The 17116-nt window shown below is 29.0% G+C and overlaps 1 protein-coding gene across 1 annotated transcript; it reads left to right on the top strand.

Annotated features, from left to right (window-relative positions):
* Positions 1–3585: 3585 nt before the first annotated feature.
* On the top strand, positions 3586–8494 carry LOC135928218 (uncharacterized). Its single transcript, XM_065464613.1, has 9 exons — positions 3586–3641; positions 3802–3973; positions 4682–4756; positions 5536–5646; positions 5986–6173; positions 6363–6476; positions 6576–6658; positions 6788–6927; positions 8342–8494. Exons 1-9 carry the CDS (start codon positions 3586–3588, stop codon positions 8492–8494), a joined length of 1092 nt encoding a protein of 363 aa, XP_065320685.1.
* Positions 8495–17116: the final 8622 nt, after the last annotated feature.

Raw genomic sequence — 17116 nt, 5'->3', positions numbered from 1 at the left:
TATCCTAGCACCGGCTGTCCAAGCATGTCGGTGACTAGGGTGGCATTTCTAAGCTCAGAAATTCATCTTATCATATGTCTTTACATTAATATATAATATTTAATGATTTTTACTTTGTGTATCTATTATAAATAATCATCATAATTTAATATAAGCCTATGAAATACAATTTAAAATAAATTATTAACAGGAATGCAAAAACCATTCTTTTACATCATTTAAACTGTCAAAAAATGACGAAATTACAAAAACTCAAAAAAAAAGGAAATATAAATGACAAACTAGAGAACCAAATAAAAAGACCTAGGCAATGATCTAAATATAGAAATAATTTATTCAAATCACAAATATCATAAAATCTTCTTCTTTATTAGTAATTCATCAAAAAAAATTACAATTAATTTTCAAAAAAATATTAATAATCATTTTCATAAAAAATTAATAATGTAAAAGAATCACTTTTTTTCAAAAACGATAAAAAAAATATCTAATTTAAAATGATTGACATTTTATCTATATAAAAAAAATAGATAAAAAAATATATCATATAAAATGATTGACATTTTAACTATATTAAAAAAAAGTATCATTTATGACAAGCCACCCCTTTATGGGCCAATGGCATGTACATAAAACAAAATATAAATGCCTATTATTACTAATTTTCCGCTATGTAAAATTTCGCGATATATACAATCAGAATCCTCAGATGTGAATATCTCGGACTTTGTGGGAGTCGTCACGGTAGCAGTAATTGATTCTCCCACAAATCCATTGCATCATGATGTTGTAAGACCGTCGAGGATGCTGATGTTGACGGAGCGGGCTCATGAAGAGTGCTGATCACCCTCTTGAGAATGTCCTCTGTCGGTGGGGTTGATGTGATCCTGGATCGACTACTGGACGTTCCTATTAATTCGCCTCTGTTGGCCGACGGAGCCGGATGAACGGGAGGAAACGACGATTGAACTTGCGTTGGTTCGTCCAGCCTTCGTCTATTATTTCTGGCGGCTCTGCCCGTAGAATTGGTATGGATCGTAGCTAGGGGTTGGCGAGAATCTCTACCCAAAACGTGACACTGGCTGCGGATATGCCAGTCGCTGTTGCAGTTGAAGCATCTTCGCTTCCTGGGCCCTCCGGATGTCATAGCATTTTCTTGAGATATAGGAGACTGGATGGTCATCCCGGTATTTTTAGGTATGAGAGTCACTTGTAGGTAACAGGAGCCGAAATCGATCAACTGACTGTTAGTTTGCATGTTGACGATCTTTTGCGGTTGATGAATATTCTCAAGAAAATTGTATGTCGGTTAAGAAAATTGATTAATACACCAACAGATAAACTTATTCTATCAATATAAATTATTATTTCTTCTTTCTCTTTTTTTGAAATGTGGAGGGGAAAAACAAAACTTTTTTAGGAAAAAACTTTAATTAAAAATTTTAAAAAAAAAACTTTTATGAATATAGATATGGAAAAATTTTCATATATATAGTGTGTATTTGTATAAAAAAAAATTATTATAATATTATTAAAAAAAATTTATGGTATAGTGCAAACTAATAATAAAATCTTCTTCTTTATTAGCAATTCAACAAAAAAAAATTACAATTAATTTCAAAAAAATATTAATAATCATTTTCATAAAAAATTAATGATGTAAAAGAATGGTTTTTGCAGTTTTCATATAAAAAATTAATTATCTAAAAAAAATCAGTTTTTTTCAAAAACGATAAAAAAATATCTAATTTCAAATGATTGAAATTTTAACTATATTAAAAAAAGTATCATTTATGACAAGAAATACTTATAGTTACATTTATTATATAAAATAAATATTACAATCAAATATCCCTTTAAATTAGAACTTGAAGATTTCGAAACCGATACTAAACTTTTACAGGACAAATTTTACACATGGCCAGGGATAGAAATAGTTTATTAAATATAGGATGTTACTGTAAAGTAATTATTATTTTTAGGTAGGCCATGGAAGTTAATTCATCCGATTCTCAATTTTCAGAATCAGATGATGAAATAACAACATCCATATTTACGCTAAACTGTAAATAATCATATTTAAATTAATAAACTTATCCTATATGACAGAAATACTGGCTGGTTAAAAAAAAAATACAAATGGTGATAAACTCTTTTTTTTACTTAAAAAATTTGGATTAAATATCAAATTAATATTTTTTTTATTTTTCAAATGAATAAAAATAAGAAGATTTTTTTAGGATTGAACGAACGTAAAAAACGAAAGTGTTCGTCTAAAAAAAAGAACTTCGTTCACGAATGCGTTCGTTTACAATTTTAGAAATTTCAAACCAATTTTTCTCTTGATTCAAAGGCAGCAACTTCTTTAAATTTTAGAGCGGCCAAAATAGAATGATTTTAAAATTGAAAAAAAAGTCATACAAATGCCACAGAAACGCAACCACATTGAAACGAACATAAAGTAGTAAAAAAATTTAGATAAATTAAAACTTACGTTTTGTAGTTTTGGAAGACCTTGATCTTTTGTTTTTGCGTGAAGTGTTTCTAACTTCCGCATTTCTGACAATTTTACTGTGAACATCTGCGTATTAATGGTTATTGCTCTTTTATCCTTTAATATAAGAGGCGAGGCTATAATCAAAAAATTTATATGAAAAAAAAATCTATACGATAAATATAAATCAAGAGTATTTCAGGAATTCGTGGCAAAATTGCCTTATATGTCGGGGAAAAAAATCTTTCTGAAGATCATGAAAGTTGAATGGAGTTACAAGATGAAATTTGATGGAAAATCCTGTTTGAGCATTCTCAAAAATATCTTCCGAGATTAAGAATCCTATTATGTAATTTTGAAGAGCATTTTTAAACTACTTGATATGATAGGATTCCGACAACGTTGCCTTTTAAAATGATTTTGATCTTTAGAAATTGGCTGAATTCCATGGCACTAAAGCATGCACCAATCGAATCGGTTAAAGCCTTAAGACATTATCTACCTACTATGTAAATATTAACAATACAATATAACCCCATAAGGAATTTCTTTGTACATAAGCAGCGACCTCTTCCACAAAAAATGACCATTGATTCCCCCCCCCCCCACTTTTCCTGCATCATCTCCTTAGCCATTGTTAAATTGCCCAAAATTAAACCATCAAAATGGCCTTAGCCGAGTTTTGTCCAAAATTAGGTGATTTAACAACACAAATTATTTGCATAAAAAGGGTGTCTTTTAAATAGTCGAAATCTTGAGCATTTTTTAGGGTATGCCGACTGACGATTCATTCATTCATTAAAATGCATTTTTTAAGCGTCGTTTAAAGCAAATTAGCTGGACCCGCCATTTTGGTAACACATATGGTAATTATTCTCGTGTTATAAAACTACTATTAAATTGATAACTTGCTTCCTTATTATCTCGATGATCCTGTAATTCTTTAATAAAGTTTGCATCAGATATAGGAATAAATTAGGCCTCTCGTTTACAATTTTATTAATGATTAGTGTAACCAAGATGTCGTCTCCAGCTGATTTGCATTGATTTACACTTTTCAATGATTGATTCGTCAGTCTAGGTATCATATTATGTCATTGGGGTATGCTCTATACCTCGATGACAAATATCTTAGTGGGCGGCAACAGTTATTACTATTGGTTTGTCTCAAGATCAAAATTAAGATTCTGATAGTTCTTTGTATCACTTTCACTATATATAATAATGCATAATATAATTATTTGTTTTATATACTAATACTATGCTGATAATGGATTTATTTAAATTAAAAAAAAAAATTATGATAGTTTTACCAAGGATTTGTTATCAAATGTTGGGATGGTTAGCGCCAAGACTTGCTGTAACCAATGCGGCAACACGTCAATCCAGGATATCAAATCAAGAAACAGGTATGCCGATAAAGAACTCGTAGACAAGTGCGACATCGTTTTGACGGACATCGAAAATTTTTTGTACAATGTAAAAACGAATCTATTTCTTTTTTTTACTTGTCGATAATTTTGTTTGAATTTTTGGGGATAGTACGGGCAAATTTATCCATTCATTTAATAACGCCTTATCTTCTGCTTGCGTTGAAAATTTTATTTTTTTAAAAAAATTTTAAATTATTTGATGGCGTTATTCTTCTGGCATTTCCAGGTTTACCAGGGTATCCCTTCTGATCTTCCTTCTCCATTTTGGTCGGTCCTGATTATCACTATTTGTTAGATCCATTTTTTTTATTCATGTGTCAACTTGGATATTCTTCAAAATTTTGATGCATTAACTTCCATCGATTTGCATCTCTTTACCCAGTCCAGTGACATATAATAATAACTAAACTGACGATGCGGTTGAATGCAAATCAGCTGGACCCGCCATTTTGGTAACCCATATAGTAATTATTCTCGTGTTAAAAACTACAATTAAATTGATAACTAGCTTCCTTATTATCTCGATGATCAGACAATTCTTTGATCAAATTTGCGTCAGACATAGGAATAAATTGGCCTCTAGTTTAAAACCTTTAATAATGAAGGGTAACTAAAATGGCGTCCCCAGCTGTTTTCATTGATGCACACTTTTAATGAATGCATCATCAGTCTAGGTATTATTATATGTCATTGACCAAAAGTCATCCTTAAATAATAAAGTTTTGATTAATATCATATTTTTAATATCTTTTAGATCAAAGAAAAGAATCATGACCTGAATATGAACGACGTTATAGATATCTACGAAAATGCCAAAATTTGCTTTAAAGTTATTATTATTATTATCATCATCATTATTTGAAACGATTTAAGACTACCTAATTACTAAGAATATATTTGAAGTCAATCACATTTGTTTCTAACAAACATTTACAAGTTCGAAATCAATTGGCGGCAATATTAAAAATTACGACAAACGATTAAGTCTAGCTTTTCCTTAAATTTTAGTGTTGTAAAGGCTCGTTTTGAGCCGATTTTTCAAAACAGCTGACTCAATATTTTAGCCAGAAATGGTTAAAGCCTCGAGATTTGGCTAATAGATGTCTAAACCTTTATTCCTTCTATGAGAAATATCTTCAGGCTCGCGTCATATTTTTCTGGATGAAATATTGTGTCAGCTGTTTAGAAAAATCGGCTCAAAACGAACCGTTCAACAACACTACGTAAATTGTTTAAGTACATCTTGCACTACGTTGCATTCACGGTTAGCTCGAATTCTCTGCGAATTTTTCAAAAAAAAAAAATAATGTAAAATTATTATTATTTATATCATATTTTGTATACTTCGCAGTGAATTCGCGAAAAATTTGAATTCAGGGTTAAGAAGAAATTGGAAGAATACTAAATCAATAATATCGTCCAATTTAAATTACCGCTATTCACTACAGGGGGGGGGGGGGTGGCAATGTTCATCATACAGTATACTTTGAAGTAATAATAATATTTTGTCTGCATATTAATAAAGATGAAATAACGATACCACTCACTATTATCTAGTTTCTTTATATTCTATGTAATTCTGTTTATTTATTTTTTCGAATTACGCAGCTAAAAAGTTCCAACCAAATGGAACTCTTGAATAACCAATCAGCTCTGATACAGGGATATCAAAAAACTTTAAATTCTCACCAGACCTCTTTAATCGAACACGAAACGGAAGTAAATTTAATACATTTCCTATTTATTTATTTTTTTCTATTTTTTTATTAAATATTTATCGACATCTTAAAACGGCTCTGATTTTAAATTAGGATTTTCGCTAAAATGTTATTACTCAAGCTTCTTGATTTCGTTAGTAGATGTCTAATCGTTTATGCTAACTAGAAGCAAAATTTCTACGCATTAATATATTATTTTTTGGATAAAATATTGATTGATAGATAGATATATTGATTGATTGATAAATTGATACACAGACAAACAAGTTTAATCATTATTATAAATATAAGTGTGTGTTTTTAAAAAAAAAAAATTAATCTTAAATGATATTTAATATAGATAAGAAAATACCGAGACATGATAAAGCAAATAGAAGGGGAAAAAATATCGCAGGCCTCGGAAATCGAATCCTCCAAGAAGAATTGTGACGAGTTGGCGCAAAAATTTAACGAAGAAAATGGGAGGAATAAAAAATTGTCCGCTAATTTGGAAGGGATTAGGGAAAGTCTGAACATGGAAATTAATAAGTTACTTATATTTGTATAAATTTTATTAACTTAAATCTTTCTTTCTTTCTTCATGGGTATAACGTTTTACATATATTTCTAATCGCTATGATATTTGATTCCAAGCAGATGTTCCCTTTTTGGAACAACAAGCCTTATGCAAATTACAAAAATTGTTAATTTTATTTATTTTTTTGTAACCAACGAAAGAAAAGAAACGATACGAAAAAATTTGGAATCATTTAAAATCGAATACGATACGCTAAACGAAATGCACCAGGTGCTTCTCAAGCATTACGACAACGCTAAAGTGCAGCAAGAAAAGTTTCAACGAATATATTATTTTTTATGATATACTTATTATACTATTAACTTATACATTTGTTAATCTCTAATAAAAAAAAATGTTTATTTTATTAATAGAATGCGACAACATATCTGCCAACTAGAAGAACACAATTCCGAATTCAATAAAGATTTGAAAGAGAAAGAAGTCAGGCTGAAAGGTCTAATTCTTCTCATTGTTTTAAAACTATAATAATTTTGGTATATTTTTGATAACGAGGAAATATGGTGTCTATATTATGGAAAGATAGATATATCAAAATATATATATAATGTTCAAAAATTGTAAGAATCGAATCGAATGATTGAGGGTCTAACAACTTGCAAGGAAGCCAACGAGAAAGACATCTCTAAATTGCATTTGATAGTGGAACAATTACGTAGAGATATTGATGCCGTAGATGCCAACCGCAAAAATTTGCTAAACGATGTTAATAGACCATATAAATTATTTTTTCCTATTTTTTTAAAAAAAAAATGTGAAATTAAATAACCCGTAGAGTTATTAAAATGATACTTTCCAAATGTATCGAGATACATTTATGATCTCCAAAAAGTATCTTCTTTGATATTTTAATAACTACTCGTAATGAACATCTGAAGATTATGCTAATATAAAATTCTCTTCGCAGTTTATTATTGCTAGTCTTTGTTTTAACGAAGAGAAGGAAAGAATTTGAGGCCAATTTTTAAAAACGGCTAACTCAATATTTTATCCAGAAAAATAGTCATGTTTAATAGCCTATGACCTAGCCAATTTTTTTAACCTAAAAAAACATTAGCTTAGAACTCTAAGTTGAATCTCAACTCGAAGATTAAGATCATTTTTTTTTAGTATTAAAACTTGGCTAAATTGTTTTGTAGTTGACAAAATTTTAGTGATTTAACAACACCACTACCGAAAAATATTACGCAAGAGCCTGAAGATTTTTCTCATAGATGGCCCAAAGGTTTGGACATCTATTAGCCAAATTTCGAGGCTTCTTCTGGCTAAAATATTCAGTTGGCGGTTTTTTTTAAAAAAATCGACCCGTTTAAACAACATTATAATTATCGCGTTAAAACAAAATTAAACAAAATATTTAAAAGATAAGATCTGAGCCTGGACCCTGACCCTTTCTAAAAGAGGAGATTTTAAGGGTTCTTGGTTTCTAAAATAAAATATTTTTTTTAAAAAAACTTTTCTATTCCCATTTTTTCAAAGTTTTCTGGTTTTCACATAATTCCATTTTATGGGGCAATATTTTGTTTTTTTTAATTTATATCAAATTTTAGAAAGTGAAATACAAGAATTTTCTGTAGTGTATAAAGCAATAATATTTTATTATAAATGATATAGGGGATATGCTTTTAAATAAAAAACATTAAAAATATAGATACTTGTAAATTTTGCATTTTTTACGGTGAATATTAATGTGCTACAAATCCTGAATAATTTTAAATTTTTATGGCTGATAAATGACGCTATAAAATAAACGGCCCGGCCCGTGTACCCGGTCTTAGAGCCGGGCCTGCAGGTCTCTTCATAAAAGTAAGATTTTTTTAAAAATTGAACGAACGTAAATCACGAACGCGTAGGTCAAAAAGGAGAACGCGTTCACGTTTAAAGTTCGTCAAAAATAACATCATTTTTTTTTTCAATTAAACGAACTTTGTTAGCGAAACGCGTTCGTTTACAACATTGTCACATAGTAGTATTAGTAGAAATATAATACGCCATTTTTTTTTAGTAAGACGTGTTTCCAATGTTCCGAAACGCGGAACACGCAAAAATGCCTCCTTCTCACGAAAATATTTAACTTTATTTTATTTTTAAAAAAAAACAAACTAATTTTAATTCGCAGAAAATTGCCTTGGAATCCGTTTGCAAGAGGCAAGAGGTCGCTTTGGCGGAAAAGGACGAAGCCAATAAAAAATTGACAAAAGAATTGCAATTATATACCGACATTACATCGAAAATTAGCCATTTAACCATGGACCTGAAACAACGAAGATGAATATTATTTTTTATAAAATAAAAAAAAGAAAAGAAATTATTTATTTTTTAGATTTAGATTGATATTATTTAATATTTATTAGCGAAAAATTCGAAAAAATAAAGTTGATTTTTTTTTCCTTTCCCCTTTTTCTTACCTTATTTTTAAACTTTGTTTTATTCGAATTGTATCATTTCATTACTAATAACAGTCTTTAGAGACTAAGAGTAGTGTTTTTAAAGCATCTAACTTTGGCCAGTTATAAAACGGCTTAGCCAATTTTTTATCCTAATAAAAAATAGTCTTTATTATTAAGTTGAGGCTAAACTTAGAGGTTAATGATGCTTACTACCTTAAGGTACTACCTATCAAATTTGAATTTTGTTTATTTTTCATTTGGATAGGCATTACCAAATATATTTATAATATATATTTGAAAAATCGTGATTTTTGGAAAGCCTCTATGGCCTAGTCGGCAAGAGCTTCGCTTACTGATCCCATGGTCACAGGTTCGAATCCCGGTATTTCTTATTCTAACTTGGTAGTTCCATCCTTGGGGGATGATATATGGGAGGCCGGACTCGACCACGTGATTCCATTATAATATATTAAATACCACGTGATTCCATTATAATATATTAAATAATAAGTCTTATTAGTCGGTATTTAGCAAATTAGGTTGGTATTTAGAATATTTCCATACATTAACTTGGTAGTAAGCATCATTAACCAAACTTAGACGTTTAAATCAATTTTTTAAGTGATAATTTTGACCACGCACTATTGGAGTTAGTCGTTAGGTTATTTAAACATCAGTAACTAAGAGTATTTATATTTGATGAATGAGCCTAGTATAAAAAAAAAGTTATTTAATTTTTTATTTAAACCAAGCGTATTTATTATTAAGAAATGTATAACATAAAAAATTTATTAAAATATATATTTCTATCGTTTATATATTGTTAAACGGCTCATTTTGAACCGATTTTTAAAAAAACGGCTAACTCAAACACTTCATCCAGATAAATATTACGCAAGCCTTTAGATTTTGCTCATAGAAGGAACAAAGGTCTAATACATATATTACCGAGATCTCGAGGCTTAGGCCCTATTTTTTCTGACTAAAATATTGAGTTCGGACGTTTAACAACACTCGTTTATATAATAAAAATATCTCTGGTGAGATTTGAATGGATCCGTATATTATAAAAATATATTTAAAAAGATAGGTTAAGTTAAGAGCTATATATCTATACGAAAATAAAGAATAATGTTATCATTCAAATCAATATTTCTGTTATTCAACAATATTATACCGTACTAAGATAGCACACGTTTTTTAGTTTGTACCTTAGAGAGCGTGAGGAGATATATATATAGGCATGTCTTAAAATTTCATTTTATTTTAAACAAAACACGAGTATATTTTAGAAGATATATTAATAAATTTCTTTATCAAGGACTTTTTAAAATTCATATTTTTTTTAGATGGAAAGAGCCCTAAATTATTTGAGGTAGAGGTAGGCTGCATTCAAAGTGGAGACGATTTTTACATCCGTTCCGTCAAAAGTCAATCTCATTAAAAATGATATATATGTTCATAGTGCGTCCGTTCCGATACCTTCCTTCTTAAAAACGGATCCGTTTCCACTTTGAATGCAGCCTTAGACCTATACGCCGGAAGTCTAGTATGTTCATGATAATTTTTTTTATTTATAGTATATTTGGGCACACTTGGTTCCAAATTTCCTGCCCTATATATTTCTCATTCTCCGAAATAGACTTTAAAAATTGCTTTTACACTAGAGTCTTAGTCGCGGGATAGGAAAGATATTAAATTGCTACCATATCCTCTTTCCAAACAAGATGGTTTATAAATCCATTTATTACAACTTTTAGATAAATTAAAGCGTTAAAACAAAAATTGCTAAAAATTAAGAATCTTGTTTATATCTCCTAGAAAATTTTTTAAGTAAATTTGAAACTAATATTAATAAATTCAAAGTGAGTTTTTTTTAAAAAAAGCGCTAAAAAATGAAGAAAATATCTTCCGATATTCTCAATGATCCCAATTGGGAGCAATGATAATATTTTCTCTATTTTTTGTAAAAAACTCAACTTAAATAAAGCTATTTCAAATTTACTTTAAAAATTTTCTGGGAAGATATAAGCGAAATTCCCAATTTTTAGCGATTTAGAACGGGAACCTGAGTCACAGGTCAAATCAGAAATATTCTATCAATTTTTATTAAAACAAATTTATGTATAAATATGGAATGCAAACAAAATATAAAGTAAGAAATAAAAATAAATTAGATTAGAGAATAAAATTTAGTTAAATTATAATTTGTCTTAAATTATTTGGGGTGTTATAGATAAAAAAATTTTACGAATTCCATAAAAACTATTAATAATTAAAACAAAGAAGAACACATGAAATCGATTTCAAATTAAGGATCAACGTTCAAGACTCAATTACAAACTGACAGCTGCCACACTCTCTTAGAGCTAAAATGTCAAGGAACCACTCGCTTTCCCAAAGAGTTTGTATGCCATCTTTGCTATAGAATCATTGTTTGGAAGGGAACCTATAAGATCTACATTAGCTCTATGATGAATTTGATGTTTACCTACCATCTTCAACCTTGAACTTCACTCTGCATTTCTATCATCTATAATTAAGTGTTTATAAATTAAAATGATGTAGAATTAGAATCTAATCTTCTGAGACAACCTTAAGATTTTAAAATCTCTGATCAAGTAGTGTCGCTAATTTATTAATAAAAATATTACTATATAGAATAAATTACTTGTAGTTTGATTAGACAATTGAAAGGTTATGGTCTTTTTTTGCACATTTTTATTTAGACAAATGATATCCGTTTGAACTATCTGATCCATTGATTTTTATCTTTTTTCATGGGGAATAATAAACCCAAATTAATTGTTGATCCCTTTTGGGAGAAAAGAAATTCTACAGACTCTGAATAGATTTAGTAATGGAGATTATTTGTCAACCTAGATCCCATTCGTTATTGAAAATAGAAATTTTTTTTTACCTATTTTTAGCACATTATTTATAGGACTCTTGTTGACGCCACTGATACTTTTAACATAATTGATATGTCGTGTCGATAACTATTCTTATATGAGATGGTTATGAATGTCAGAGAGTATTTCAGAGTTCTAATTTCTAAAACAGGCCCAATTTATTTTTAAAGGGAAGGGGGGGAGGCGATTTTTAGCTTGGCATGAGTTTTCATTGATCCTTTTATGGCCCAGCCTTAGTCTTTAAAATTTGATTAGGAGTCAGTAGGTTACTGACAATGTTCCTAGTCAGGAAATATCGTATAAAATGGTCTAAATTTTATAGGGTTGGTATACGCATGCTCGAGAATTCATTTTCGCCTAAGACTTCTCGCAAATTTAAAAAAAAGGCGCGAAATAAATTATAAATGTGTTTAGTTTAAATATCAAGATTTTCTTTCTTTCTTTTTCTTTCTTTCTTTCTTTCTTTCTTTCTTTCTTTCTTTCTTTCTTTCTTTGAATTGTCTATTTATGTACATTGCCATGCTAGTAACATATATATTTATAAGGGCTTGCTAGTACTTACTATTTTATTATTAAAATATTTATAACATTGATTAGCAAAATTAAAATATTATGAGTTTAAAAAAAATATAATTCGTAAATACATTGGTATAATTTCATAATATTCTAAAAAAAAACATTCATTTACATTTATTTTAAATCATATGCATACAAATATTAATATTATCTTGTAAGTTGAATAATTTCCATAAATTACTTAGAACCTTAATTAGAAGTTCTTAGCATGAAGCCACATAGGCTCGTTGATTATAAATTTGGGCCTTGTTTAGCGTGTTAGTTTGGTAGATAATCAACTAATCAATTGTTTTTTTTTGCAAATATTTTCAATTTTTTTTAAAAAAAAATAATAAATTGCTAAGAAAATATCGAAATTTCAAAATATATAACTTTTAGAAATGATCAAAATTTTATAATTAATTTACACGAGGGTTTGCTATAAGATAAAACTCTGGACAGGTGGTTTGCTTTCAAAGAATCATTTAAAAAGAATTAATAGGATATTGCCTAGTTTGTATAATTATGAAGATATTTATTAAACCTATGGCAATCTCCAAAGCGTTTGCCGAATGGGCATATTATAAGAATAACAGTCGGCCCCTGAATACAGTGTCTTGAGAAAATAAATTCAGATAGAAGCAAAAAAATATTAACGTTTTTAGCGTTATAAATAAAAATGGAAAATAGGGGTAGGGGCAGGCTTAGAGGCAAGTTTTGGCCAATCATAATCATCCAAGACTTTCTAGAGAGGAACAAAAAGAATTCGGTAAAATACAGGAATGATGAGCAATAAATTATACCTGGAGCAGGGTTGCATTCGCAGATTGGACAGCCATCTTGATAAACGTTCCCATATATGCATTTCATGCGGCAAAGAGGTGGGCACTTTGGATCTGGTTCGCATTCACACAGCGGGCAACCGTCATCGTCAATAAGGTTACCAAATTCGCAATAGATTTCGCAAACGTAACATATCTTGAGAGTTATCACGTCACTCCGACCTAAAAGGCGTCCGTTTGCCGAAAAGATTAAATTGACAGCTAAGAATATTGAAATGACGGTTTTCATATTATTATTTTTTTTTAGATTATTTTACAAATAATATTATTTTTTTTTAAAGTTAATTTTATTATAATTGTTGGCGCGCGTTATTGATATAAAGAACATGAATATTGATTTTTAATATTTAAGAAAGAAAGAAAGAAAGAAAGAAAGAAAGAAAGAAAGAAAGAAAGAAAGAAAGAAAGAAAGAAAGAAAGAAAGAAAGAAAGAAAGAAAGAAAGAAAGAGAGAAAGAAAGAAAGAAAGAAAGAAAGAAAGAAAGAAAGAAAGAAAGAAAGAAAGAAAGAAAGAAAGAAAGAAAGAAAGAAAGAAAGAAAGAAAGAAAGAAAGAAAGAAAGAAAGAAAGAAAGAAAGAAAGAAAGAAAGAAAGAAAGAAAGAAAGAAAGAAAGAAAGAAAGAAAGAAAGAAAGAAAGAAAGAAAGAAAGAAAGAAAGAAAGAAAGAAAGAAAGAAAGAAAGAATGCAATTTTAAGTATATTTATGGAACGCAAACAGGGTTAGGACAGATTTACAAAAAGATACATTCTTTTTTTTTAAAGTATTTAAATACTTTTTTTTTAACTTAAATTATATTTTTATTATTATAATCATTTTCTTAAAATTCTTACAGGGATTCAAACATTAGAAATAAAATAATATAGCAGCATATCACATATATTACGTTATAATTGCGTATATTATTAATCGGACAGTTTTGTAGTGTATATTATAAAACATACACTTGAGCCTAATTATTGTACATAATGTATTTATATTGCAGACAGAATTTGGAGAGACCGTGGTAAAAACGACTGGTATTTTGATATTTTTTACCATAATGAAATGAAACATCAACAAAACAGTAGTCAAATGCCTCATCTACTACAATATAAAGAAAAGGCCTAGCACCCTACCTATAATACTGTAGTAGCTGTGATTAATTATGTGAAGTGTGGAATTTTTACCTCGTCTAAGGGTAAAGTGGCCAAGCACCAGAGTAAAGGGGTTAAAATAAAATTGAACATCAATATATTGTAAATTGAATAAAATATTAGCAATTTTGATATCTATTCATCACTTTTCATATAAACTAATTAATACAATAACGGAATATATTATATCGAAGCATGGGCCCATTTTAAGTGCATCTTGCATTTCAATAATTAGCGACTATTCATAAGATTTTATCCCAAATAACACCCAAACTATTAATGTTCTTTTTTTGCATAAAAAGTATCATTTTTATATGGTGTAGACGTTAATATTTTAAAAAAGTATCTTTTTAACAGTTTAAATCAGACTGAACATTTTGACCGTTTTACCCCATAGCAATTATACCTCAGGGTGATATATATTGTATATCGTTATTGCGCGACTTCTAGTTAAGCCATAAATTTCCGATAAATTTGATTTTTTTAGCTATGGCTATAAGAAACATGTTTATAAAAATTTTAATTCTGAGCCTTAATATATTTCGCTAAAATCAACAAAAAAAACTAAAGGGTGAATTTTAACATTTTTGGGGTAAAAAAAAGTGATTTTGGCAAAATATGTTTAACAGATAAGGTTTTCCAAAATTTGAACAAAGTTAAGATATTAGATATAAAAAAAATACATCTTCACACCAAATTTAAAGCCTTTAGGCTCTCAAGGGGTTAAAGAAGTTATTCGCGTTAACATCGTTACGCTGTCACGCTTTACCCAGATCTCCTCTATTTAAAAATGAAAATAAATTGTAAAATGGTTAATATAATAAGATTTTCAAATAAAATATCATTTAATCTATGCCAATTTGGACCTATTAATTAAATTTTTCAAGATTTGAATAACCTATCTAATCTAAATAGAATAGAAATTATATTCATAAAAAAAATATTTTTTTTTAATAATTATTTAATCATATCTTATATTTATCCTTGTGCTTTCATCTTTTAAAATTATTTAAATACTTTCTAAATCTACATTGTTGAAACATTAACATTTTATAGAATTTTTGCCTATTCCATCATCACATTTTCTTTTAGAGTTTATGAGGGCATAAAACTTTTGATGCAGATATTTTTTTTTCTCTCATAGCTAAATACTATCCATCTATAAACTAAGGATGTGAGATAGTTGCTAAAAAAAAGGCCCTCATATGCTCGCCTATAATAGGCTTACTGAATGTCATGTAGAGGATGACCTTGTTATGGTTATACAGATTCTCTGCTTAAATATTTTATAAACACTTATAGTCCGAAGCTGCGTCGCAAGCACAAATAATGCATTTCAAATGGCTTCGTGTAAATTGGTAAATAACCGCTTGGCACTAGCAGGCATGTTAAAAAAACGCAAATAGGTTTCGCTTTTTCGTTACTTATTTTAATTCTTCGCTTTGTAAATATTATATAAAAATGTAATATAAATAACTTACTTATAATCCTAAAAAGGAATGTTTAAAAAATTTAAAGAAATTAAGAAGGCAGACGATAATATAATTTTCAAAAACAAATCAAATCCTTTTTTATAGAACTTATTTAAAATTTTGAATCGACGGATATCAATAAAAAGACAACCTCAAATTAAACAAGGGACGCGTTACGTTTTTTTTATTAAAAAAATTACGGCAAAACGTAAAAGCTCAAATTTGTGTGCACTATTATAGCATTATAAAAACTCAACAGTTTTTTTCTAGTTTCTATATCATTATTCTTCTTATAAAAAAAAAATTATATCTTTCGTTTAAACGGATAAAATGTTAATTTTGTTTAGCTAACTCGGTTCACAAATTTGATATTTAAATTTTTAATTTAAAAATAACGTATTTGTATTCATCTTAAATAGTAAAATCATAATTGTTAGTTATATTTGTCTACACCCACCCCCATTTACTTTTTGTTAAAAATCAATATGGTCAGCAAATCTAGCCGTTAAACAACACTAGAAAAACACGATTACCACAATAGATAGAGTGACTATAGATAAAATGGGATTTAAATGGATAAAATGTTAATTTTTTTTCGTTAAACTCGGCTCACAAATTTGATATTTAAATATTTAATTTTTAAAAAAAACGTATCCGTCTTAAATCGTGAAATCAGTTTTTAAGCTTTATTTTTTTTAATTTCGTAGAGTATTTTAGTTTGTTTTTTTTTTGGTCTGTACCAAATATTTTCCTTTAAATACCCCCCCCCCCCACATCTTTTTGTTTGTAAAAAAAAATCAATATGGTCAGCAAATCGAGCCGTTAAACAACACTAGGAAACACGATTACCACAATAGATACAGTGACTCTGGATCTTTAAAAGATAAACGCTCACAACACTCCCTAGCCTTTATTTTCTAACATGATTTTTATCTAGCCAAATATTAAAATTCGGCACAGGCAATGATAATCTTAGAACCGTGAATAATGATAACGATCCCGGGTTCACCACAATAATGATAATGTCGTAAATAATGGGGATTCCGAGCATCGCTTGCATAATACAGACAAGGATTTATGGGGACACTATTGACTCTAGTGAATGACAAAAATTAATGAAGGAAAAAACAGGGAAAAAAAATCAGACAAAACGATAGTAAGCCCCTTAGGATAATGGGTTTCAGGGATTGAGATTACCATTACAGGGAAGTTGGATGCCTCTGGAATAGGACACGCTATATAGACATAACGTTATCTTCCAAGGATATACTTACCTAACATAAGACTTACTTTTTATTTCATCTCTTAAATATCTAACCAGGCGTCAGGTACATTATTTTTAATATTGGTTACAATCTCTTAACACTATCTTGCCGGTAATGGAACTAATAGATCCCCTCTTTATTCCTCCTCTCTTCTTTGCTATGCTAGCTGACTACATAGTGGTACCGTCCACTATAATAAAACGCGTATACATCATGTATAGGATCTATATACTAGTGAATATACATGGTGCACGCTACAACTCCTGGTGGGTGATGAAATTGCACTCGTGCAATATCTGGCGTGTTAATAAATGAAATATTCTTAA

Source organism: Gordionus sp. m RMFG-2023, chromosome 4 (genome assembly GCF_954871325.1).
Source record: "Gordionus sp. m RMFG-2023 chromosome 4, tfGorSpeb1-WG-v2, whole genome shotgun sequence".
Classification (NCBI taxonomy): domain Eukaryota; kingdom Metazoa; phylum Nematomorpha; class Gordioida; order Chordodea; family Parachordodidae; genus Gordionus; species Gordionus sp. m RMFG-2023.
The sequence above is the reverse complement of the archived record's forward strand: the minus strand, read 5'-3'. Positions and strand labels throughout refer to the sequence as shown.